This window comes from Sus scrofa, chromosome 4 (genome assembly GCF_000003025.6).
Source record: "Sus scrofa isolate TJ Tabasco breed Duroc chromosome 4, Sscrofa11.1, whole genome shotgun sequence".
NCBI classification, from domain to species: Eukaryota; Metazoa; Chordata; class Mammalia; order Artiodactyla; family Suidae; genus Sus; species Sus scrofa.
The window spans coordinates 41618872-41646662 of record NC_010446.5 but is presented as its reverse complement, the minus strand read 5'-3'; the positions used below and the strand labels follow the sequence as shown (position 1 = coordinate 41646662).

The following is a 27791-nucleotide window of genomic DNA, read 5'->3' as shown; positions in this document are numbered from 1 at the left end:
TCTGTAGAGAAACCTTGATCTAGGTGTTAGGTGTGTTCACTGACCTTGGAGGTCTGGGGGGATATCATTGCTCCTAGGCTTTCTCAGCAGACACTGGAGGGAAACGCAAGTAAGTGTGAGTGTGTGTGCATACACATGAGCACACACCCCCATCCCTGAATTGTTCTTCTGTCTTTATCTTATCTATGTATTTATCTATGTATTCAAAACCATGTGTTCATATCAGTACTTGCTGGAACTGTTTTCTTGATTTTTATATCTGTAGCTCATTTAAATTCTTACTAAAACCAAAATGATTCTGAAACAATTAAAATGATATAATTATGTAAAAATAAATTAATAGAGAAGGATTATTCTTTTTAACTGGTCTGAGCTTGGGGGCAGATACATTTTTTGTAATTGAAGAAAAATAAAATATAAGAAACTTCAGGCCTGTTTTGAGTTGAAGCCTTGTTTTCAGTTCACTTTGGTCAGATTTTTTTTTTTCTTTTTTTTTTTTCTTTTTAGGGCTGCACCCATGGCATATGGAGGTTCCCAGGCTAGGGGTCTAATCAGAGCTACAGCTGCCAGCCTATGCCACAGCAATGCCAGATCCCGAGCAATGTCTGCGACCTACACCACAGCTCATGGCAATGCCAGATCCTTAACCCACTGAGCGAGGCCAGGGATTGAACCTACAACCTCGTGGTTCCTAGTGGAATTTGTTTCCGCTGTGCCACTCCTGGTCAGTATTTTTATATGTGCAGTTTGTAAAGTGAAAAGTAATTATCTTTTTTTTTTTGCTTATTTGTTATAGGAAACGAGATTATGAAGGCTATTTATGTTCCCTGCTATTCCCTGCAGAATCCAGAAGCTCTGCCTTTGCACTGAGAGCCTTCAATGTGGAACTGGCTCAGGCTGGTATTAAAATATCTTATTTAAGTGATATAGTATGCATAGTGATATAGTATGTTTAATGCTGCACAGTAAAGAAATACAGCTAATTCTTATGTTAAATGTGTTTAAGGTCTGTGCTGCTGATTTCTTTCTCCTGCTACTTAGGCCTAACTGTTCAGTTCCAAAAATAAAACTAGCTAATGAACTTAATGTTTCTGGAAATACCATTCTGGAATTTCTTTTTTATGGATATTATAAAACTATACAATTAACATTACATATTTGTCTGTTAGTTGAATAGGTTAATCAGAGTATTCTGCTTATCCTATCCCACGTTTGCACAGTTTACATGTATATAGCAGTTTTTCAGAGCACTTTTTTTTTTGTCCTTTGAGGGCCGAACCCTCGGCTTATGGAGAGTCCCAGGCTAGGGGTCAAATTGGAGTTGTAGCCACTGACCTACGCCAGAGCCTCAGCAACTCGGGATCTGAGCCGCATCTGCAACCTACACCACAGCTCACAGCAATGCTGGATCTAAGGATCCAGTGAGCAAGGCCAGGGATTGAACTTGTGTCCTCATGGATACTAGTCAGATTCATTTTGGCTGAGCCATGATGGGAACTCCCTCAAAGCACTTTTTAAATTAAGTTTTTAGCTTTAATGTGAAATAGAAAACAGAAGCAATTATAGCATACCTAATACCATATCATATTAACTCATTTTTGTCTGAAGAATTACAAAAGAAGAGACCCCATTTTTTCTTTTTTTTGTTTAGGGCTGCACCCGAGGCATGTGAAATTCCTAGGCTTGGTGTCGAATCAGAGCACCAGATTCAAGCTACATCTGTGACCTATGCCACAGCTCGGGGCAAGAGCATAACCTTAACACACTGATTGAGGCCAGGGATTGAACTTGCATCCTCATGGATACTAGTTGCTAAGCCACAGTGGGAACTCTGAGGCCCCTTTTTTTCCTTAAAATGGAAAGAATGTGTGCAAAATTAAGATAAATCAAAATAGAGGGTGGTAATGAGGGAGGTGAAATAGAATGGCCTTGGTCTTCTCAGTAAATTAAATGGAAAGGTCAGTTATTAAGAAGTGAGAAAGCATGGGAGGGTTTGGAGTCTTGAAGAGAGTGGCAAGTTTTGACAGAGCCTCTCTAGTGAATGTGATAGGAAGTGAACTAGGCACAAATAAAAGGATGTGAGTTATAGTACTGAGGCACGATTGAGGTTGGACACCATGAATCTGCAGGGAGTATAACAGAGTCTGGCCATTTGTCCTTGCAGACTGCTACTAGTTAATGCCCTATCCCTGTCTTGCCCCTCCTCTCATCCCTCTTCTCACTGGTAGCCTCTACTTTGTTCTCTATATTTGTGAAGTCTGCTTCTCTTTTTTCTTGTTGTTATGTTCATTTGTTTTATTTTTTAGATTCAACGTATAAGTGATAACATACAGTATTTGTCTTTCTCTGGCTTAGTTCACTAAGCATAATACCCTACAGGGCCATTCAGGTTGTTGCAAATGGCAAATTTTCATTCTTTTTTATGGCTAATATTCCATTGTATAAATATACCGTATCTTTTTTATCCATTCATCTGTTGATGGGCACTTAAGTTGCTTCCATACCTTGGCTGTTGTAAATGATGCTGCTATGACCATTGAGGTACATGTATCTTTTCAGACAGTGTTTTTGATTTATTTGGATGTATACCCAGGAGTGGAATTTCTGGATCATATATATGGAATTTCTGGATCATATATGGTAGTTCAGTTTTTGATGTGAAGTGGGTGCAGCAATTTACATTTGCAGCAACTTGAGCTTCCTTTTCTCCACATCAAACCATATTTCTTAATTTGTGGTCTTTTTTTTTTTTTTGGCTATGCCCATGGCATATAAAAATTCCCAGGCCAGGGATTGAACCCAAGCCACAGCAGTGACCCAAAATATCTAAAAGATAATTCACTTAAATAGTACAATTATTATACATTAAAATTTTAAATGTAATTCGTTAAACATAATGGCATTAAATATAATGACATTCAGATTTCCCAGTTATGTCTCTTTAAAATCAGGATTCACTAGATCTACATGTGACCATTTGATCTCTCTCTAAAATTTCAAACTAAATATTCTCCCTCCCTTTCTTTGTTTTTTCTTGCAATTTTTTCCTCAGAAGAATCTCTTCTATTTTTGAATGCAGATCTTGAAAATATTTTTGAATAGGCACCAAATAATTTGCAGCTTTTACTTAGGAAACTCATGATGATGACAATTTAACTGATGTATAACTTCAAGGAAGAATTAAAACAAATATATAGAATTAGTTTTTGGCTGAATCATATAATTATGCAGTTGTAAATACTAATTTTCGAGACTATGAACAGTGAATTTATTAGTTTTTAAACCCTATTTACAGGTTAAGGACTCAGTCTCTGAGAAAACAATTGGACTGATGCGAATGCAGTTTTGGAAAAAAACCGTGGATGATATATACTGTGACAGTCCACCACATCAGCCTGTGGCCATTGAACTATGGAAGGTAAAAAAAAAAAAAAGCTGCTTTTCATTTATGATAATGTTATTTCAGCATTCTTTTGGTATATACTATTTGGATAGTGGTAATGGGGAATCTATCCTGAAAATATTGTTAGGCTCATGTAATGTTCAGATATATGTTAGTTTTGACAAGACTTTAAAATCATCCAGGAAAAATTTGCACAGATCTTTGGTGTATTTCTTTCTTTTTTTTTTTTTTTTTTTTGTCTTTTTGTCTTTTCTAGGGCTGCTCCCACAGCATATGAAGGTTCCCAGGCTAGGGGTGGGATTGGAGGTGTAGCCACCAGCCTACAACAGAGCCACAGCAACGCGGGATCCGAGCCACGTCTGCGTCCTACACCACAGCTCACAGTGACGCTGGATCCTTAACCTGCTAAGGAAGGCCAGGGATCGAACCCACAACCTCATGGTTCCTAGTTGGATTCGTTAACCACTGAGCCACGGTGGGAACTCCTTTTGTGTATTTCTTTATTAAAGGAGGAAAGAGGAATCTGATCTCTTTGTGTTATAAATTGTTGTCCACATATTTGGTTGCAGAATTTAAACTCTACAAATTTTGAAGCAATGGCAGGTACATTTTCTGTTCTGTCTGCCTAGCAGCTCTTTATTCCAGTGCTTTAATTTGTACTCTGGGTATAGAAAAAGATGCACTGATCTTTTGTGAAGGGAGATGTGCTCCTATCATTGTCCAGACAAATCTAAAACTACCCTGTCTAGTCTGATGTCTATTTGTTAATGAATTTTAGGTATCTGAGAATGGAAACTTATGGGCTAGAGTATTATTTGTAAACTAAGCGTATTTAGTAACTAGTTTTTTTAAAGCAGCTGTACGGATTCCTCATTCACAAACAACCATGCACAGTTTAGGAATATGCTGAACTATGAACAGAGGAGGGAATGTCTCCACTGTTAATATGGTGAGTGCCAAAAGACAGGTTCTGTAATGGGAGCCACCGACAGACCTGACAGTGGTACGCCTCTTCTTAGGTCTGCGCCCCAGCAGGGGCAGGCCCCGTTTCTGGGCTCCACATTGACCTCACAGAGCCTCAGCAAGGATGGAAAGCCAGGCCCCACCACCAGGGTCTGAGAAGAAAGAGTGGATGGGGAGCTTGTGAGTATTAGATTAGTTGTTTACTTCTGTTCATCCCACTTTAAGAACCTCATCCTAGATGACTCACTTCAGAGAAAAGTTTCTCTAAAGTCCAGAAACTCTTACTGATTGTGTAGAAAAACCTGACTGCATTAGAGGTTTATGTTAAGACTCGCATTGAAGATTCCAGCCTTTGTTGGGAAATAATGTGACAGATCAGAGAGTTCTTTAACATAAGTTTATCTCACCTTGGCTTCTCTTTAAAAAGTCCGGAAGGCATATCTGAATTACAGAGTATTTACGTGTATGCCGATTTGTCCAGTTTTAACAGCTGCTTACATTTTGACGATTAGTGTTGACCAGCTTTGTGATATGACAGGTTTTGATGGTTAATGGGAATATTTGAAAGAAGCAGGTAGTAATGGAGTTCCTGTCATGGCTCAGTGGTTAATGAATCCAATTAGGAACCATGAGGTTGCAGGTTCGATCCCTGGCCTCGCTTAGTGGGTTAAGGATCTGGCGTTGCCATGAGCTGTGGTGTAGTTCGGATCCCGTGTTGCTGTGGCTCTGGCGTAGGCCAGCGGCTACAGCTCTGATTCGACCCCTAGCCTGGGAACCTCCATATGCCACAGGAGCAGCCCCAGAAAAGTCAAGAAGAACCAAAAAAAAAAAAAAAGAGCAGGTAGTGCTAAGAGCATGTCTTGGCTGCATGTTCTCTATGCTGTCTATCTCTATGCTCTCTATCCTGCTGTCCAGTCAAACTTCCCATTGTTTTTTTTTTTTTTTTTTTTTTTTTCCCTTCTCTTTTCTTAGGGTCGCACCAATGGCATATGGAGGCTCCCAGGCTAGGGATTGAATCGGAGCTATAGCTGCCAGCCTATACCACAGCCATAGCCACACCAGATCCAAGCCATGTCTGCAACCTATGCCACAGCTCACGGCAATGCCGGATCCTTAACCCACCGATCAAGGCCAGGGATCAAACCCACATTCTCACGGATCCTAGTTGGGTTCGTTAACCACTGAGTCATGAAGGGAGCTCCTTTCCATTGGTTTTTTGAAGTTTCAGATTCTTTAGAAGATTAAATAGGGATACAGTGGTGTGCTGTCTAGAGAGTACATTCCTTCTGTGCTGTTTCTTTGGTGCTTTTAGGGTATAAAAAGGTTGACTATCTGTATATGTATATATGTATATATATATATATTTGGCCACATCCACGGCGTGTAAAAGTTCCTGGGCCAGGGATCAAACCCACACTGCACCTGTGGCCTGTGCCACAGCTGTGGCAACACCAGATCCTTAATTTTTATAGCCAAGGTATTTATTCTATTTAGCTTTTATTTCCAAAGTTTTGATATTTCATTGAGCAGGTTTTTAGCTTCTTATAAATATTTTTTATTTTGATCTCTGATTTCTTTCAGAATCAGACAGAAGAACTCTATTTTGTGGTCAGGGAACTGCAGCTGTTAAAGCATCAGCCTTGAGTAAATAGGAGTCTGACTTTTCAGTGGTTAAATGTTTTTTGAGTACTTTTATGTGTCAGGAGTGGTGCTTGATGGTTACAGAGATCAAACAAGCCCTGCCCCACTCAGACATGTACCAAATAAAGAAACAGGACTCTGTAATGACTGAGGTCTCCCAGGTTGATTCCTGGGACTGGGGAGAGAGGCCTGTGGGAGTCCTGCTGTGTAATTGTAGTAACACGGGCAAAGTGGGCTCCATTCTCCACCCTTCCACCCTCTGACACATAAATGTGTATTGCTGAGCATGCCAGCCTTTACATTTTAGTATCAGTGACATCTTAGTGCTCAGTTGAAGTGTAGGATGTTCCTAAGACTTTATGTTTCACTACTATAATTATTTATTGTGAAAATATATCATACTTAGTGTTGACTTGGCAAGAAAACAATGTTTTAAAAATTTACTGGCAATAACTTCAAATTTTCAGAAAGTTAACGAAATTAAAAATAGTATAGGAACACTTCTATGTCCTTTACCCGGATTTACCATTCTTAACATTTTATCCCATTTGTTTATCATTTGTATGTGCTCACTCACGTGTGTGTACTAGCATGTTCTCTCTATATATGTATATTTTCATATTCATAATTTTTTTTTTTTTTTTTTTTTTTTTTTGTCTTTTGTCCATTTTAGGGCCACATCCGTGGCATGTGGAGGTTCCCAGGCTAGGGGTCGAATCGGAGCTGTAGCCACTGGCCTACGCCAGAGCCACAGCAACATCAGATCTGAGCTGCATCTGCAGCCTACACCACAGCTCATGGCAATGCCAGATCCTTAACCCACTGAGCGAGGCCAGGGATTGAACCCGAAACCTCATGGTTCCTAGTCAGATTCCTTTCTGCTGCGCCACGATGGGAACTCCATAATTTTTTTAAGTCATTTGAGTTTATGTTACATACATCATGGCCCTTTATCCCTAAATACTAGTAATTCCTAAGAATAGGAACATTGTCTTCTATAATCAAAATAGTTACAAAACTTTAGTAAATTTAACTTTGATATAACACTTTCATCTAATTTTCCATTTATATTCCAATTTTGTCAGTTGACCCAATAATATCCACTAATGTGTTTTTTTCTCTTCCAGTGTAGCATCTAGTTTAGGGCCAGGTATTTTTTGTCATGTCTTTTTTGCTTACTTTAATCTGGAACATTTCTGTAGCTTATAACCTCTTCTTTCTTCCTCCCTTCCTTCCTCCCTCTCTCCCTCCCTTCCTCCCTTCCTTTCTCTCTTTCTTTCTTTCTCTTTTTCCTTGCAATTTCCTCATTTTGAATTTGTCTGATGTTTTCTCATGATTAGATGATGCATTCTTGGCCAGAATACTGCATAGGTGATATATTATCAGAGTAGCCATCCAAAGATACATTTTGTCCATCTGTTCTTTATTGTCATTGTTCATTTTCATTAACAGTCAAGATGTCACCTAGTTTTCCAATGTGTAATCTACTCTGTAATTATAATTCCCCTTGCAACTAATCAACTTTTTTTTTTGGCTGCCTGGCAGCATATGGAGTTCCCAGGCCAGAGATCAGATCCAATCCACTGTTGCAACCTGTGCTGTAGCAACACAGGATCCTTTATCCCATTGTGCCGGGCTGGGGATCGAACCTGCATCCCAGGGCTCTGGAGAGACACCACTGATCCTGTTGCACCACAGTGGAAACTCCCTAGTCAGCTTTAAGACAATGCAGATATCCTCTTCCTCATCAGCTTCCCATGAAATTTAGCATTCATTGATGGTTCTTGTCTTATTTTAATCTTTACTATTATGGTTGCAGAATGATAATTTCCCAACTCTGATTCTCTGTTCACATTTATCACTTGGCACTTTGCTATAAACAAGTGCTCTCACTCTGCTGTAGTATTTGTTTATTAATTATTGGTATAAACTCATGAATTCTTATTTTTTTCAGTAGTTCATGACTCACTACTGTACGTAATTATTTGGTATTCAAATAGTCCTAGATTTGGATAGTGGGAATACCTTCCAACTAGCTCCTATGTCCTGACATGCCTCCCATGATTTTTTTGAGCACTTTCTATTTTCTGGCACAATAAAATAGTCTAGAATCATCTTGAATCTCCTTTGTCCCAGCTCTGGAATCACTCAATCTTTTAGAGTCCTGTTTCCTTTTCAGGGAGTGGCATTAGAGATCCAGGTCTGAGCCCTAGGTGTGCTTTCCTACTGGAGTGTCTTTACTTGTAAGATAACACTGCACCCTGCAGATTCTTTTCTTTGGAGCTTTATTACTCTTCTCTTTTTTGGAAAGTCATCACTTTATTAAATAGAGTCTTCATTTTATGGAAAAAAAGTTTGTATGTAACAGTTACATAGTAGAGAAGCTCAGTATTCTTGTTTTGTTTTTGTTTGAAAAGTGGAATCTCTTAATTACTAATAGTATAAGAAAAACAAGACCAATTAGTGGAAAAGTTTTGGACATGTTATCATCTTTACTTGGAAATGTTTTGGAATGTTTTCTAGGGATATTTTCTTTTTCCCTAGTCCTTTAACATAGCTATCTATCTGATGATGAGTTATTACAAATGTTCCCTTACTTAATGTTATATTTGGTTTGTTTGTTTTATTCACGTCTACAGAAGTCGTTTCTAGTATGTTCTGAAAAGTTACAACTCTTTTTTTTTTTCTTTTAGGCTGTCAAAAGACATAATCTGACTAAAAGATGGCTTATGAAAATCATTGATGAAAGAGTAAGTTGAAATTGCTCAAGTCCTAAGTTTTTTCTTCCTTTTTTTTTTTTTTTTTTTTTTTTTTTGTCTTTTGTCTTTTTGTTCTTGTTGTTGTTGTTGCTATTTCTTGGGCCGCTCCTGCGGCATATGGAGGTTCCCAGGCTAGGGGTTGAATCGGAGCTGTAGCCACCGGCCTACGCCAGAGCCACAGCAACGCGGGATCCAAGCCGCGTCTGCAACCTACACCACAGCTCATGGCAACGCCGGATCGTTAACCCACTGAGCAAGGGGCAGGGACCGAACCCGCAACCTCATGGTTCCTAGTCAGATTCGTTAACCACTGCGCCACGACGGGAACTCCTTTTCTTCCTTTTTAATCCTTAAGCTAATTCTTCAGGGGGAACTGTCTTAATATGTGTATTAATATTTTGGAGGCAGGAAACTTTAGAGAACTATGCCATTTTATCCATTCTCCATCACTGCCTGTCATCCACCTCAGTCCCCGACCCCTGCACCCTGAGACAGGGAGGCAGAGGCAGGCACCAAGGCAGAGGCATGTTGTGTGCACACCACACTCTACTATTATGCTTTTTAAAAAAAAAAAACAAAAAACAAAACACAAATTTTGGAGTTCCCGTCGTGGCTCATTGGTTAACGAATCTGACTAGGAACCATGAGGTTGCAGGTTCGATCCCTGGCCTTGCTCAGTGGGTTAAGGATCTGGCATTGCCCTGAGCTGTGGTGTAGGTCGCAGACGCTGCTCGGATCCCGCACTGCTGTGGCTGTGGCGTAGGCTGGTGGCTATAGCTCCGATTGGACCCCTAGCCTGGGAACCTCCATATGCCGCGGGAGCGGCCCAAGAAATGGCAAAAAGACCAAAAAAAAAAAAAGAAAGAAAGAAAGAAAAAATAATATATATGTATTAAAAAAAATCAGAAATTTTCACTTATACAAAAGTAGAGAGAATAGATACTTTCACTTATCTGTCACCTAGCTTTTATATTATAAACACATGTCCAGTGTTATTTCATCTATATTCTACTACCTTCCCTCCCTACACTCTGTTAGATTATTGTAAAGTAATCCTCAGACATGTTATCATTTGATCTGCAAATACATATGTATGTTAGATTGGTAAAGACTTAGTAAAATATAACTACCGTAGGATAGTTTGGATAGTTCTGTAATATCATCAGAACTTGAGTAGTTGTACACATATCCTTCTGTATACCCAGTGCTTGGATCTTTATCCAAATAGAGGGAATAAAGAAAGTCTAATGGTTCTAGCAAATGGAATTCTATCCTAAGTTCTTAGAACTCATTTCTAGTTCCAACCAAGCATGCAAATTGCTTGATGACCTGACTTGTGTAATCTTTCTTACACCTTGTTGGCTAGGTGTCCTCATTGGCCTGGTATTTATCACATACTATTGTCTTGAAAGTGTAAGTTTACTTAATTTAGATATATTTGATTAATAACCATAGGCTATAGTAGTAATAATATAAGCCAAAATGAAATAATTGCTTTAACATTTAAAAAATTGCTCACTTGGCCTATAGAGTTAATTGGCACTAAGAAAGTCTGTTTTTCAGGGGTGTCTTCTGTTTTCATGAGGTAAAGAAAATCAGAGAACTCAAGAGAGATAATGGAAAATCTCTTTGTCTCACTCTCTTTTTTGAATGGAAAATAACACTTTTCATAAGAAAAATAATAACATTTTCCCAATTGTTTAATGGAAAATAACATTTGGCATTTGAATGGAGGGATATTGAAAAGTAAAGGACTGGGATCAATCTCCCTGAATCGATCTAAAGATTAAATTCAGTCCCTATAAAAATTTCAGTTGCCTTTTTACAGAAATTGACAAGCTGATCCTAAAATTCATATGGAAAAGCAAGAGACTTAGAATCACCAAGATAATCTTGAAAAAGAAGAACAAAGGGGACTCAGATTTCCCAATTTTGATGCTTAACTACAAAGTTACAGTAATCAAACTATGTAGCATCAACATGGCATAGACATAGAAGTAAATATATAGTGATCATGTAGCTCACATGGAATAGAATCAAGAGTCCAGATATGAATCTATATATTGATAGTCAATTGATTTTTGACAAGGATGTAAACATAATTCAATGGGCAAAGAAGAGCCTTTTCAAAAACAATGCTGGAATAACTGGATATCCAATGCAAAAGAATTAATTTAGATTCTTACCCCATACCATATACAAAAACTAACTCAGAACAGATCAAAGACCCAAATGTGAAACTTTTAGGAGACAACGTAGGCATAAATCTTTTAAATTTTATGTTGGGCAGTGATTTCTTAGATATGATACCAAAAGCACAAGCAATTAAAAAAAGATAGTTGGATTTCATCAAAATTAAAAACCTTCAAGAAAATGAAAAGGCAATCTACAGAATGGAAAAATACTTGTGGCTTATATATTTGATAGGGGACTAGTATTTAGAATACTTAAAGAACTGTTATAATTTGACCATAAAAAGAGAAATAACCCAGTTTAAACAGGGGCAAAGGATTTGAGGAAACATTTCTCCAAGGAAGATAGCCAAGTGACGCATAAGTACCTAAAAAGATGCTCAACATCTTTTCACTAGGGAAATGGAAATCAAAATCACGATAAGATACCACTCCACACGCATTAGAATGACTGTAATGAAAAGGATGAACAATAATGAGTATTGGTGAGGATGTGGAGAAGTTGGAACCCTTCATACATTGCTGGTGGGAATATAAAATGGTGCAGCTGCTTTGGAAAAACTGCTTGGCAGTTCTTCAGAAAGTTAAACACAGAGCTTTCCTCCACCCAGCAACTTCACTCCTAGGTTGACGTGAGAAATGAAAATCTGTCCATACAAAACTTGTACATAAACGTTCATAGCAACGTTATTCACAAGAGCCCCCAAATAGGAACACTCATAGTTTGTGAAGGAATGAATAAACACAGGTTATATATCCATGCAGTGGAATATTATGCATAATTTCTTAAAAGGAATGAAGTACTCATAGATGTGCCAACACGAATGAATCTTGAAAACATGCTAATTGAAAGAAGCTAGAAACAAAAGGCCACTTACTGTGTGATTGCGTTTTTATAAAATGTTCACAACAGGCAAATCCATGGAGACAGAAAGTATCTTTTAGTAGTTTGTCAGGAGATAAGGAGAGGGAGAGATGGGAAGTGACTGCTTATGGGATTTCTTTTCGAGGTGATGAAAATATTCTGGAATTAGATAGTGGTGTTACCTGCAGAACTGTGAATATATCAACCGCTATACCCACTGAATTGTATACTTTAGAAGGGTACATTTTATGGTATGTGAGTTATGTCTCAATTTTTTTTAAATGTTAAGGATGTAGACAGTTTTTTTCCTGGGATCTTTGCTGGTGCCAGTTTTTCCTGGCCATCAAGTCTTTGTAAATGTGTTATTATGAGTCGCTAAATGTTCTTATTCTAAGATTTACATATTTCTGTTTCTTTAATATAATGTGTTCATGTAATCAACTCTGTTACTTTATTAAGCGTGGTTTCTTTGGGGGAGGGTGCAGGGCCTGATTATAATCTCCTTTCTTTTCCAGGTACTTTTTCCTTATTAAGAGCATGGGTTTAACAGTCAAGATATGTGGGTTTGAATCCTTTTCTCACCATTTATTTGCTGTGCAACCTTGAGCATATTCCTTAACGTGTCCATAATTGTTCTTTCATCTGCAAAATGGAAGAAGTATTAATTCCTTAACTTTTGAGGGAGTTAGTAGAATTTAGAAGATAATGTCTACAGAGTTCCCTGGTGGTGTGATGGCACTTTCATCCCCGCAGCTCAAGTTCAATCCCATATCTAGGAACTGAGACCCCACATCAAGCTGCTCCATGGCTAGGCAAAAAAAAAAGACAAAGTCTGAAGTGCTTAAGTAAGAGCTCAGTTAAGTCAGTTTCTCATGATACATTGGCTTTAATTTAGAAGGAATTAAAAATTAGGACAACTTCATGTACATGGCAATTTGTGCATTGAGATTATTCCTGAGGTATTTTGAATATTGAATGTATTAGGACTTTCGTACTTGAATTTTATTTTAATCTTATTTTATTGGATAATAATGTGTACTAAAATTTTTTGTTCTTTATTATTCAGTATTTTTGGACAAAAAAATTGTGCCTTTTTAAAATAAAATGTTGACTGTTCATCAAGCAAATAAAGCATTTTGTTTGCCTATAGGAAAAAAATTTGGATGACAAAGCATATCGTAATATCCAGGAACTGGAAAATTATGCTGAAAACACACAGAGCTCTCTTCTTTATTTAACACTAGAAATATTGGGTGAGTTTTTTTTTTCTATTTTATACTTCTCTCTTTTTTTTTTTTTAAAGAAAATACCTTTTTTTAAAAAGTTGAAGTATAGTTAATTTACAATATTGGATTAGTTTCAGGTATACAGCAAAGTGATTCAGCAACACATATATATATTTTTTCAGATTCTCTTTTATTATACATTATTATAAAATATTAAATATTGTTCCCTGTCCTTGTATTTTAGGAGTATGGAAATTTAATATATACCTTTCTTTGGAATGGAATGCAGACTACTCAGAATAACCAGGCTCTCATAAAAGTACTGTAGTTATTACCTGATGGGAGTACTATAATTAACCTGATAATTGCGGATGATTTTACCTTGTTACATGTCTCCTACAATTTGGGAGACCTGTGGCTTGATTCCTCCTTCTCCGTCAGTAATATTTCTCCTTTTTTTTTTTCTTAAGGTAGAATAAGTAAAACCACCTATCTCTAAGTTTGAATGAGATTTTTCTTTAAAAAAATTAACTATGCCATTTAGATGGTATTTTTTACTCTTTTTTTTCTAAGTTGGTGAGGTCTTGGTATAATGCAGATTGGAATGAGGAAATTATTTGTGACAAGGACAATACCATCCCATTGAAGAAGGTACTATGTCTTTATGTCACCTTAATAGAATAACACAAGCCCCTACAGAATTTCCCAGGCCTGTTCTGCCTCCACATTTAGTGACATGTTTGCCAACACAATGAACGGAGGGAGCAGAGAACAGAATGTTTTAAGCATATACTTCAAATGAGGTCATATGGAAATTGCTCTGAGAAAAAAATGCAAAACTTGCAGTGTTTTTCCAGGATAGCTGATTACAATTGCAAATGTGCTCTTGGTGTGCTGGAGTCTGAAGAGAGCTGTTATTTAAAAGTTGGAAGTTTGGGAGTTCCCACTGTGGCTCACTGGGTTAAGAACCTGTCTGTAGTGGCTCACATCAGTGAGGAGGTATGGGTTTGATCCCTGGCCCAGGAACTTCCACATGCTGTGGGCACGGCCAAAAAAGAAAAGATGCAGTTCAGAAACCCATTAGTGGTAAATGGTCAGCTTGTCTTTGTGTCCTGGTTTTTAGGTATAAAACATAGGATAAAAATCTTTTACGTGTTTAGGTGATTTCTCTATATTACTTCTATTGCCTCGTTACACTTACAAAGAGAAAAGAGCAGCCCTGTTGTTTAATTTCTGAAACCATAGGTGTAAAGGATCTTCATGCAGATCATGCTGCGAGTCATATTGGAAAAGCACAAGGCATTGTCACTTGCTTGAGAGCAACGCCCTATCATGGTAGCCGAAGAAGGGTCTTCCTTCCCATGGATATTTGTATGCTGGTAAGGCCGTTATCTGTACCCTCTAGTCATTTACCTCAAGAACATGGGGACACATGTTCTCTCTTCGTTTTTTGCTTAGTCTAGTCAAGTAACTGCTTTGAAATGAATCCTTAATTCTTTTTTGCTCCAGAGTCACCAAGTCAGAATTGTATCTGTCAGACATTTCAGGTGGACGGTGAGAAGGTCCAGAGAGCCTTGCTTGGTGTGGCTTCATGTTGATGCCATCCTCTCTCCCAAGCAATTACAGTTCTTATTCCTAGTGTTCATCTTAGCCTGTTCCTTATTTTACTTTAAAGGAGGGTAGTAATCCATTAAAAAAAAGAATGCTGTTTATGACAGCGAGTTTTCTGGATGAGGTTCATTACTGACTGTTCTTTTAAATTTCTGATCTGTTTGTTTCTTGTTCTGTTTATTTTGTCTTACCTTCAACTGTCATTACTTCTTATATATTCTTCTGAGAGTGTGTGCATGCATATATGTATGTGTACCTCTAGACACGTATATTTTAAAAAACAAAATAGGCATTTACTGTACATACTGTTCTATCACCTGTTTTCTTTCTTTCTTTCTTTTTCTTTTTTCTTTTTTTTTTTTTTTTGGTCTTTTTAGGACTGTACCTGCAGCCTATGGAAGTTCCCAGACTAGGGGTCAAATTGGAGCTGTAGCTGCCAGCCCACACCACAGCCACAGCAATACAGGATCCGAGCCACATCTGCAACCTACACCATAGCTCACGGCAGTGCCGGATCTTTAACCCACTGAGCAAGGCCAGGGATCGAACCCGAGTCCTCAAGGATGCTAGTCGAGTTTTGTTACCACTGAGCCTCAATGGGAACTCCTGTCACCTGTTTTCTTGAGCTAAGTGAGTTGTAAGTGTGCTTTTTGATTTCTATGTAACAGCCATTTTCCCATACAGCATGGTGTTTCCCAAGAGGATTTTTTGCGGAAAAGCCAAGATAAAAATGTGAGAGATGTGGTGTATGACATTGCCAGCCAGGCACACCTGCACCTAAAGCATGTAAGTAGCCTCTTTTTGCCAAAGCCCTTAGGAAACTACCCTTTCTAGCTGTGGCTACTCCTAGGCATGGTTGTAGTGTTCTCTATTTGGCAGTCGTCTTCTGTCTCTCATTGAAATCCCGGTAGGCTTATCTCAGGGACTATTGTAAACTTTTCCCTCTTTTAAAAAATCCCCTTGTCTTCTTCTCAGCTTCCTTGGGTTCCTCTCTGATTCATCCCCTCACCATTTCTTTCTCTCAGGGGACAGTGTGTCTTCCTGCCTTGTCTTTAGCTCTTCCAGGATCTTGCATCCTCAGCAGTTCCCAGCAGGTGTTTTCAGTTGGCCTTTCTGAAAACTTGCCCCTTTTATCTTCTGGTTTGTTGCTACTGTCTTCTGAAGTTACAGGCAGCCCATTAGACTGTTTTTTATTTTTCCCTCCCAATTAACCTTTTTTTTCGAATAAGTGTCCTGCACTCATTTTTACCTCAAGGCCCTCACCACCCCAGCACTGTTCACCTTGCTATAGTGTAGCTTTCATCCTGCCTATTCTAATAATAATCTCCTTCTGGCTACGTTTGGAGTGTCTGATTTATTGCATTCTTAAACCCTCTTGGTAGCTTCACCTTAAGTGCTTCTAAGATATGAGTGAATGCTATAGAAATTGCAGGGGAGTCCAAAGGGCTGTGCTTCTCCTGTTGCCCAGTCTTATTTCATACCTGCAACATCTTTTTAAGAGTTTTACAAGAGGAAAATTGTGTCACTATTGTACTCTTTGAATTTTGGAGGTATACTCATTTGTAACAATAGAAGAGCAAATTGTTCCAATGAGAAATAATTTTACGGAGTTCCCATTGTGGCTCAGCGGGTTAAGAATCTGGCTAGTATCCATGAGGATATGAGTTCGATCCCTGGCCTTGCTTATGGGTCAAGGATCTTGCATTGCTGCAAACTGTGGCAAAGGTTACAGATGTGGTTCAGATCCCTAGTTGCTGTGGCTGTGGCATAGGGCGGCAGCTGCAGCTCTGATTTGATGCCTAGCCTGGGAACATCCATATGCTGTGGGTATGGCCCTGAAAAAGTTTAAAAAAAAATAATAAAGTGTCTGATTTAGAGAGGGTAGATGTTTGTATGTATGAATGTGAATGTATATCCTATATACATATGCACACACACATATAATAGAGAATCAACTAGACCTGATAACTGATTGGTTTGTGGCAGGATCAGGCAGCAAGAAAGTCAAAGGCTGCACAGAGCTCAAATATAGATGGTGACGGTGCCAGTCAAGAGACTCCAGTAAAAAGGCAGTGGTATGGTGGGTACTGATCTGTAGACTTTGGACAAGCTGATAGACATCACTGAATTTAAGGGAATTAGAGGATGTTTAGGGAGGTAGCTAGAATGTAGATTGCAGGATTGTGACTTTAAAAGGAGGTCCGAATTAGGGATATAGACTGCAAGTCATCTATGGTTAAAGCTCTTTAGGTGGGGATGTACTATTGTCCAAGGAGAATGTCCTTTTTTTTTTTTTTTTTTTTGTCTTTTTGCTATTTCTTTGGGCCGCTCCCGCGGCATATGGAGGTTCCCAGGCTAGGGGTTGAATCGGAGCTGTAGCCACCTGCCTACGCCAGAGCCACAGCAACGCGGGATCCGAGCCGCGTCTGCAACCCACACCACAGCTCACGGCAACACCGGATCCTTAACCCACTGAGCAAGGCCAGGGATCGAACCTCAAACCTCATGGTTCCTAGTCGGATTTGTTAACCACTGAGCCATGATGGGAACTCCGAGAATGTACTTTTAGACCAGAAGACCAAAGGCAGAACCTTGAGCCCACCTCCGTTTCTCAGGTAGGAGGGGAAAAGGGCCATTTATTAGGAAGAAGGAAAAGGAAAGAATGATCAAAGAAGTAGGAGAACTCAGAGTCAGTGCCTTGAAAACCAAGGGAGGAGCAAATTCTGGGAACAGGGAGTACCAAAGTTTTATATTCTGCGGAGAGATTAAGGAGAGAAAATGAGTATGATGGTTAGTATGTTGTGGATGGTCTCGAGGAGAACAATTTTAGTAGATGGGGGTAAAACCAGAGCATCTCGGGTGAAGCAGTGAGTCCAGGAGTAGAGGTGCTGTCTGACAATATAAACAAAGACCTGTGCACAGAAGTGGGCTTGGTGAGGGCAGGGTGATGGGCATTAGCCTGAGTGGGTCAGGGCTCCCTAGTCCAGAGTAGTAGGGAGTTAGGTTGTGCAGATGAGGTTGGATTCAAGATGGGGAGGGTCTTGCATTCCAATATGGATAGTTAAGATATGATCTATCAGGAAAATAAGTTAAAGAAAGTGAAATAAAACAATGACTTACATTAATTGGGCTGACTGCACAGAATGAATTAAAGGTTGAGGAACACAGAGACAGAAAGATCAGCCAGGAGGACCTTATATTCATCTAGACAGGAGGGAATGATGATCCAAACCAGGGAGGTGCTGGGACTTTTAATGCAACTTCATTTGACCCTTGACCAACCGAGGGAATTAGGGGCTCCAGCCCTCCTCGTAGTTAAAAATCCACGGATAATTTATAGGTGGCCTTCTGTATCCAAGGTTCTTCAGTGTGGGTGGATTCAACCGACCAAGGATGGAGTAGTACATTTTCTATTGAAAAAAATCTGCACATAATGAACCCATGTTTGGACACTTACCCCTTACCACTGAGTTGGGGCTGGGGGGTGTCAAAGTTATAAGGCAGCTAGAAATGCCGAAGCCAATCCGTAAGGAGGAATGGAATTCTTCATTCAGTACCTTTTCCTGATTCCTTTAGGTTTGGCACATTAATCTCAACTGGCAGATGAGATGAGAACTGTTTTGTTGCTTTTGAGAGAGGCTCCAACTGTGCTGTTTTAAACTGCTGATGTTGCTCTGTGTTCACTTTCAGCGGCAGAGTGTTTATTTCCAGAAATATTTGTATTTCAAGCCAGTTTCCTTTTGTCTTCCTTTTTTAGGCAAGGTCCTTCCACAAAAGCGTTCCTGCGAAAGCATTTCCTGCTTTTCTTCAGACAGTAAGTAGATTAACAGAGACAGTGGTTTAATTAATGAAGCAGATGTGTATAATCTCTTTCTCTATTTTATAAGGTTCCTGATGCAGATCTTTAGTTTGGAGTCTTTGTTTTTGTTTTCCTCCCTTGGGGTGGGTTTTGTTAGTTACATTCTGCTTATGGTGACCGTCAGAGCCTGTGTCCCCAGAAGCAGGTGAGTGGAATTGTCATCAGTGCTGACTGCAGCCAGACTGCAGTGGTTTGAATCTGCTTTGCCCCTTACTGGCTATGGAACCTTAAGTTCCTTAAACACTCTGTTCCTCAGTTTACACGTGGGAGAAAACACCCTGTAGGAGTGTTAGGCTACTCCTAGCCTATAAAATTATAAAATTAAAAATTTCATTCTCTATAGTGACCATATTGTTGCTCTGGTCCCTGAAAATGGTTCACAGCCAGACCAGAGGCTGGCTGCATCAGAATCATTTGGAAAGCTTCTTTAAAAATACAGATTCCTGAGGTCTTCTTACTAAATAAGACTCTTAGGGTTGAGGAGAAGGCCATTCCTAAGAGGAGCTGTGATTTTTAAAAATTGCCCAGGTGATTCTGATTGTGTAGCCAGGTGCGGGAACCATTGTGTGTTTGTTTTGTTTTGTTTTGTTTTTGTTATTTTGCTTTTTAGGGCCACACCCACAGCATATAGAGGTTCCCAGGCTAGTGGTCGAGTTGGAGCTCTAGCCACCGGCCTACACCACAGCCACAGCAACACCAGATCTGAGCTGCGTCTGCGACCTACACCATAGCTCATAGCAACGCTGGCTCCTTAACCCACTGAGGGAGGCCAGGGATCAAACCTGCATCCTCATGGATACGAGTCGGTTTCGTTAGCTGTAGAACCACTCCGGGAACTCCAGGCACCATTGTTGTAAAATACATAAAGAAATGAGACTTGCTTCCAGTTAGTATTACCTTTTATGGGACAGATTCTGAGCTAGGTCATTTCACACATTCCTAGCTGTGGTTTACTTCACTTTGTAGATCGAAAGCAAGGTTCAAAGGTGTGTGGTGTTTGAAAATGGAAAACTCATTCATTTTCTGCAGTACCAAACTCCCCCCCCCTTTTTCCCCTAAAATATATTTAAAGATTCGTTTCTATCCCTTCATGTCGTCTCTCCTAGGTCTCAGATCTGAGTGTTTGAAATCACTTTGTTTCTTTACTGGGTTTGCTTATAAAAGTAATACATTGATATTTTAGATGTTCACATAAGAGGAGGCAAAAGAAGAAATTAGAATCTTTCCAGTTCCATCCTTTTCAGAAATAATGTCTGTTCATCTTTTTATGCTCGTATAATGGACTTTTTATGCTCGTATAATTACATATGAGTTTTTTGTATAAATGAAGTGCTGAGCAGCTCTTTCTATGTCAACACATTGTTCTGTGTTACCATTTTTAATGATTATTTATTTAGCTCTTTGGTCTAAATGGTTATTTTTTTAATTTAACTGAATTAAGCTCTATGAAGGATAAAGACTTTGTTTTGTTCACATCTGTGAAAAAGGTTTTTCTTAACTCTAGTTGTCTATTAAAATCACTTCCAGAGCTCTAAAAAAACAAAAACAAAGCTGGGCCCCTCCCCAAACCAATAAAATCACAATATCTAAGAGGTTGGACTAGGTATTGATACTTTGTAAAAGCTCCCCCGGGGAATTCCCATCGTGGCTCAGTGGAAACGAATCTGACTAGGATCCAAGAGGACACTGGTTCGATCCCTGGCCTCGTTCAGTAGTCTAAGGATCTGGTGTTGTGACCTGTGGTGTAAGTCGAAGATGCAGCTCGTATCTGGTGTTGCTGTGGCTGTGGTGTAGGCCAGTGGCTACAGCTCCAATTTAACCCCTAGCCTAGGAACCTCCATATGTCTTGAAAAAAGACACACATATGTCACACACACACCACACACACAAAAATAGCTCCCCAGTAATCAAGAAGTGCAGCTAGGCCCGAGCACCACTATGCTAGGCTACTGCTGTGGTTCCTATACCAGGAATATCTGTCCGAAATATTGTTAAAAATGCAAATCTTGGGCTCCACTTACAGACCCAATGAATCAGAAACTCTTGGGGCTAAAGCCCAGCTTTCAGTTTCTGTTGTGTGTTGGGAGAAATTAGGGGGACTACATGGCAATTCCTGGGGAGCTGCTTCTGTCCTACACCCTCATTCCAGCCAGGGCACATCTCTTCTCATTTGTTTTGTATATGGGACATTTGTTCAAAGAAAAGGTTTTGCTGTTTAAAAGTGATTTCAAAATGACTAGTCTAGGGTGGAGTGCGTTGTTCTCTATGCTGCAATTTTAAGAAGCTATATTCAGAAATTGTAACATCTTCGAGAATTTCACAGTGAATTTTTTATCTCAAATAACTTATCATTAGCCAGACTTTGCTTTGAAACAAACCCTAATTTGCGAATGCTCAGTTGAACTCTAATTTTGAAGTCATGTTTCATCTGTATTTTAATGGAATTTTCTCCTAATTGTAAAAGCAGTACATTCTCATAATAGAGAGTTGGACAATAGAATAAAAATTAGAAGAAAATAACCATCACCTATAATTCCCAGACCCAGAGCTAAATGCTATTTATTCTTTTCTTCTTTTTAAAATGAAATTTTGTATATAAAGTCATATTTTATGTCAGTATCCTGTTTATCAAGCATTTAACCATGTTATTTAAAATAATTATTAATACAATATTTAATGACCATATAATATTTGGTCATGTGTTTGCATCTTAATTTCATTAACTGTTCCATATAACTGGATATTATAAGATGATTAAAATGAACATAATTAGAGCTGGAAAGTTATTCACAGTATATTAAGTGATAAGAAATCAGGTTACAGCACATTATGCATAACATGAACTTTTTCCAGAAAAAAAGAGAACATGTGAAAGAAAGCACACTAGAATACCTTCAAAGTTTTTACTTTCATTCTCTTTTAAAATCTCTTTGTTTTTGATGTCTATATATGTATGCAGTATTATAACCCATAACATGAACATAGCATGAACTCACTACTCCATCCAGAAATTAGAATGTGGCCATTAAAATTGTGTTTTTCCCATCTCATCTCCTTGCCTCCCTCTTCCTCTTCCCAGTAGCAATCCTGAATTTTATATTTATTATTCTCTGGCTTTTATTCTGAAAAAAAAACTTTCCCCCATTTTTATGTATTTCTAACCAATATGTTGCTTAGTTTTGTTTTTGAACTTTATAAAAATGGGTCATTGTTTCTTTATGTCTTCTAAGTTACACACACACACACACACACACACAGAGTTTCTTAGAATTATCTATATTATTGCATCTAGTTACATTCATTTTACCGTAGCAAAATATTTCATTGTGTGAACATTTCATTTATCTGGTTTTTTTTTAAAGAACTTCTGAGTTTCCAGGTTTTTTACAGCTGTGCACAGTGATGCACGTCTATCTATTGCTATAAACATTATGCAAATTAAGGGTTTAAAAAGTGGAGCTCAAGCTCATTTGCATGTACTCTCATCTGTTTATAGTGTGTAGAAGAAAAGCCTGGGAGAAAAAAACCCACCATCCTTTGGATAAGCATGATCTCTGTTGGATCGCACAGGTTGTGCCTCAGAACTCTAGGGGGTGCTGTGCACATGGGCTTCACGCCTCAGCACTGGGCAGTGCAAAAACTAACACTTCTCTAATGAACAAATTATCAAAATAAAATAAAAATTCACACATCCATAAAATAATTGAAAACCATAAAGAGCTCATCATCAGTGTCTTTCCATCCTGCCCCCAATCCTAGTGAAAGCTTTGTCAGGTTTTGTGTGATGGGTGACGTTTATAAGGACCTGTGATTGTGCTCCCTGGTTGCAGATTGTTTTCTGGCAAGGACATGGAGAACCTTTAAACTTTTTCACAAAATAATTTTTCAGACAAACAGCTTGAACTCCCCTTGTGGCACAGTGCATTTCTGTGGGTGGGGACGGGGTGATGTTCATCTTCCTTAGCTGAAACACTGATTTTGTGTTCTACAGAATCCAATAGTTAGACCTGGACAATAATTTCTCTCCTACATTTTGACCAGAAGACTATAACTTATGATCAGAACTGGCTTGATATCTGTAGTACTGTCTCGATGATATGGTTATATCGGTCTAGTAGAAACTTCTTAGAAGATGATCTCTTTTTTAAAATTCTCATTTACATTCTTAATGTCTAGAAGACCATCTCAGGAAAACTAAAAAAGCCTTAGTACTTGGTGGGTTTTGTTTTTTGTTTCTTTTAAAGACTTCATCATTCTATGATCTAGTGACCATTATTCTCTTTTCCCAGGTTGCTCTGGAGGACTATTTAAAGAAAATTCAACAAGTGGATTTTGATATATTCCACCCATCTTTACAGCAGAAGAATACGTTACTTCCGTTATCTGTGTATATTCAGTCATGGAGAAAAAGATATTAAAATAATTTCCGGCACTGATACTTACTTTTATTAGTTTTACAAAAGCAGACTTTTTGTATTAGTTTTACAAAAGGGTTCTTGTTTATAAACAGCAGTAACTATTTAAGGAGAAAATTAATTTATTGAATGAATGTATAGGTCACAGGATTGATGAGAGGTTGTTATGGGGCCAGGGTGCCAATTTCTGTCGTGGCCACCGCCATCGTCACCACTAGCCCAGACAGTGTCTGCTCTGCCATCGCTGTAAAGTCAGAGCCTCAGAAGGGAGTATCGTTTTTGCTGTGCCTAGACTGCAGGCCACCAGAGGGCTTCCGCCAGCAGAGGGCAGGGGAAGGCGGGTCTCCTCCCTTCCTCACCTTTAAAGAACAGGGAAGGGGGCTCAGGTTGTGCTAGTTTTGCATGCTGAGCAGCCAAAACTCAGGCATCCAGTAAAGCCGGGAAGTGCATTTATTTAGGAATCAAGGAGAGTGAAGTTAATACTTGAGTGTCAGTTGCTTTGTTCTGGGCTCTATATCTCTCTAACATTTAAGCTTTACCACCCTGTGAAAATTTGTCCATGATGATAAAATGACTTCTTTCAGGCAAGGCAACTGGCTATCGAGAACTTGAACCTTGGAGCTCCCGTCGCGGCTCAGTGGTTAACGAATCTGACTAGGAACAATCAAGTTGCGAGTTTGATCCCTGCCCTTGCTCAGGGGGTTAAGGATCCAGTGTTGCCATGAGCTGTGGTGTAGGTTGCAGATGCAGCGTGGATCCCGAGTTGCTGTGGCTCTGGCGTAGGCCAGTGGCTACAGCTCTGATTCAACCCCTAGCCTGGGAACCTCCATATACTGCGGGAGGGGCCCAAGAAATGGCAAAAAGACAAAAAGCAAAAAAAAATATGTATAAATGTAAATTAACAAAATTGTGTTGAATAGTCATTAAGGGGATACTGCATTTTTAAAAACGAGTGTACTAGTTGAGCTTCCCAATAATAAGCACTGTATTATATCCTTTCATCAGCGCTCTCATTTGATCTTAAAAACCCCATGAAATAAAGATTTTATTTTTTTGATTTTTAGGGCTGCAACCTGAAGCATATGGAGATTCCCAGACTAGAGGTCTAATAGGAGCTATAGCTGCTGGCCTACACCACAGCCACAGCAACGCCAGATGCTTAACCCACTGAGCAAGGCCAGGGATCCAATCCGCAACCTCATGGTTCCTAGTCAGATTCATTTCCGCTGTGCCATGTCAGGAACTCCAAGAATTTTTTTGGTGATTAAAGTTTTTCAACTGTAAAATATATACTAGTTATAGGAAGCCAAGATTGTTTGCATTGCTAGTAATTCCTAGTCTAGATACCGACTTGGAATGAATGTCTGACTCCTAAGACCAAGGTTATGCCCTAGTTTCCTTTTCCTGCCTTTTCCGTCGTCTTGTCTCCTGCCCATTCCCTCCTCTGTTCTACCATTTCTCCATCTCATCTCAAGGCTCTGGTTCAGTGTCCCGCCATACCACCCTGAACACGCCTAATCTCCTCATGCCTTTGGTTTCAGCTATGAATTGGTGCCTACTTCAGATGTGAATTAATGATGACTTAAAATACTACATTTTTGCAAATAAAACTGAGAGCTGCCTAAGGGCAAGAATACATTGTTTTATTCAGCTTGGGATTTCCCCCAGTACCTAGAATGGATTCTAATATAGAGCAAATGGAGATTAATAAATGTGTAAATGAATGAACATACAATGCAGTTGTGTATGTTCATGTACTTTTGGCTTATGCTGGTGCTGAAGAAATATCGCCTTGTTTAACCTTGTGGCTTTTCAGATCTAAAGCTTATCTAAAAGAGGCAAATCCAAGGAAATAGGGCACATTTCCTCTTGGGATTTTGCATAGTCCAGAGTGAAAAGTTCGTTAGAGACAGTCTTTATTAGTAAGCATTGTCTGTGGGTCTTAGCAGGTTAAATCTGGCAATAATTATCTGCTAAGCATTTTAGTTCCTGTCTAAGAAGGGTTTAAACACTCAGGGGTTACTGGAATCTTCACTGGCTCACAAGCCAATTTACTATTAAGTAAATAACTTTAAAATACTGTCTAAGCTGTTTTAAATTTGATGCATAGAGATTTAGATGAACTGAAGTTTCCCATCTCCTAGAGATTAAGATAGGGTCTTATTCAGTGACATTTACTATACTATTAATTTCCTGGTATAAATGATACTCCCTTAGATGGTGCCACTATTGTTTTTTGTTTTTCAGCTCTCTTTTTTTATTAGAATATTTAAAGGGATCAGATACATTTTCGAATCATTTAAGATGTATTTTGATGTTGAATAGGTGGAAAGCAACAGATAACAAATGTTAAGTATTGATCTCAATGTAGGTAAAGTTGCATATCCTAAAATACATCTGGGTCATTCTCTTGCAGTGCAGCCAGTTAAGGATCTGGTATTGTCACTGAAACAGCTTGGGTCAGTGCTGTGGCACGGGTTCAATCCCTGGCCCGGAAACTTCCACATGACATGGGTGCAGCCAAAAATAAGAAATAAAGTACGTTTGAGTAGTCCCAATTAGCTGGCAATATTTTTTCTGTCCTTTTTGTTAAATCTCTCCTCTTGATGAAGTTAAGATATACAATAGCAGTTACCACTTAGCATGAACTCGAACAGGTAATGTGCTCTGTACTCTTATTCTTTAATCTTCATGGAGAAGTAGGTCTTTATTTTCCTAATGATAAAACTGCCTCAGAGATGTTAAGTTCAAGGTCATTCAGCCATTAGAACTAGAACTGGATGCCAAACACACATTAGGTCAATACTAAAGCCCACAACCCATGTATTTTTACCATTCTTGAGATGTAAAATAGTGAAGTTTAAAAGCTGAAGGGCACAACTTTTTTCAGGACTATGTATAACTACATAAATTTTAGGTACAAATTAGGTTAAAAAAAAGTATAAATACTACAAAAATTCCAACTACAAATTAAATGAAATAACTGAAGTAGATATTAGATGCTGGTCACTGGGTGTCTCTACAGGAGGGACACATAACCACTTTGGAGATCAGTTTCCCCAAAGGAGGGACCATGTGAGGAGTGACAGGAAGGTTGGGTGGGAGGCGGGGTTTGGGAAGGGGGTGCCAATGTGGGGAGGTCCTGGATGAGGGAGCGTAGGAATAAAGGCTAAGAGGCAGTACCCATAGCCTGTATCAAGACTCAGTAAAAGAAGATCATGTAATAGCCAGAGCTCTTAGGAAGGAATAAAAAAGTGACCACCTCTCCCGTTCAAGTGAAACTTTTGGATTAAGATCAAAGAATTTGTGGATTTTTTTTCTGGGGGGGTGGACACACCCATGGCATATGGAAGTTCCCAGGCTAGGGGTTGAATCAGAGCTGCATCTATACCACAGCTCATGGCAATGCCAGATCATTAACCCTCTGAGCAAGGCCAGGGGTCGAACCCTTGTCCTCATGGATGCTAGTCAGGTTTGTGACCCACTGAGCCACAATGGGAACTCTCAAGATCAAAGACTTTCGAGTTTAGAATTCCTACTGTGGCACAATTGTGTTAGGCCATCTCTGCAGCACCAGGACGCAGGTTTGATCCCAGCCCGACACTGGGTTAAGGGATTGCACAGGTTGCAGTTGTGGCTCAGATCTGATACCTGGCCCATGAACTCCATATACCATGGGGCAGCCAAAAAAAAAAAAAAAAAAAGACTTTGGGCTTTATATTTTGTCTGCTTCACCAAATCCTAGGTGTCCTTGGATTTGTTTTTGCTCATATAAATAGGGTTTCTCTGAAGGCTTTGTCCTGATCGATTGCCTTGTCCAGAAAGGCCACAGAGTTGTAAACATACAGACAATTATTCAAAACAAAACATTATCCTACTGTTTGGAGGGCTAATAAGCCACATACCCTCCAGAAATGGGAGGGATGGAGGAGGTGAATTGGAAAGAGGGGAAAGACGTGGGAGTGACTTTGAAAATACCTTAAGATACCTCACTGCCTTTCTCCATGAATGAACATGTGCTTTTTGGGTATAAACTGCAAAGTTGTATCTAAAGAATTAGGACCACTTCAACTGAGAACCATGGTGGTAAACGGAATATGATGCAACTTAAAGATGGATATAAATTTTTACATCGATCTGTATATGCCAGTTAAAAGAGTTCAAAAACAAAAAAGAAGAGTATTTGACACATTATTAAATATGTAGCTCATTCTGTAGTATAAGCTGAATAAAGGAATTTCAAAGTTTAGATACAGGAGTTACCTGACAGCCTAGTGGTTAATGATTCAGCGTTGTCACTGCTGTGGCTCATTGTCACTGCTATGGCTTGGGTTCCATCCCTGGCCTGGAAACTTCCACCTGCCGCAGGTATGGGCAAAAAAAAAAAAAAAAAAAAAAAAAAAAAAAACAGTATAGTTCTATGAAGGGTTTCATTTAAGAATGTGGGCTCTGGCTCAGCGGTTAATGAACCCAACTAGTATCCATGAGGATGTAGGTTCGATCCCTGGCGTCGTTCAGTGGGTTAAGGATCCGGTGTTGCCGTGAGCTGTGGTGTAAGTTGCAGACACGGCTCAGCTCTGGCATTGCTCTGGTGTGGCATAGGCCAGCAGCTACAGCTCTGATTGGACCCCTAGCCTTGGAACCTCCATATGCTGTGGGTGCAGCCCTAAAAAGACCAAAAAAAAAAAAAAAAAAAAAAAGTGTGGGCTCTGAAGGAGCCTGACTGTCTGGGTTCAAGTCCCAGTTCCACCACCGTAATAACTGTGTAACATCAGCAAGTTACATGAACCCTCCGGTGCCTCAATTGTTTCATTTGTAAAATGGGCAAAATCATAATAGTAGCCTCAGTGGTTGTTG

General features: G+C 39.2%; 1 protein-coding gene across 2 annotated transcripts in view; it reads left to right on the top strand.

The window, feature by feature from the left end:
- NDUFAF6 (NADH:ubiquinone oxidoreductase complex assembly factor 6) overlaps positions 1-27183 on the top strand; it is a 36203-nt gene extending 9020 nt beyond the window's left edge. Inside the window, exons 2-9 of one of the 2 annotated variants that reach the window (XM_001925041.6) lie at positions 797-896; positions 3296-3418; positions 8701-8757; positions 12974-13076; positions 14295-14428; positions 15345-15446; positions 18418-18474; positions 22809-27183. In XM_001925041.6, the coding sequence (XP_001925076.4) occupies positions 797-896; positions 3296-3418; positions 8701-8757; positions 12974-13076; positions 14295-14428; positions 15345-15446; positions 18418-18474; positions 22809-22937 (805 nt within the window). In that variant the 3' untranslated portion in view covers positions 22938-27183. Of the gene's footprint in view, positions 1-796; positions 901-3295; positions 3419-8700; positions 8758-12973; positions 13077-14294; positions 14429-15344; positions 15447-18417; positions 18475-22808 lie in introns of both variants that reach the window. The other variant, XM_021089081.1, reaches the window with a different exon arrangement.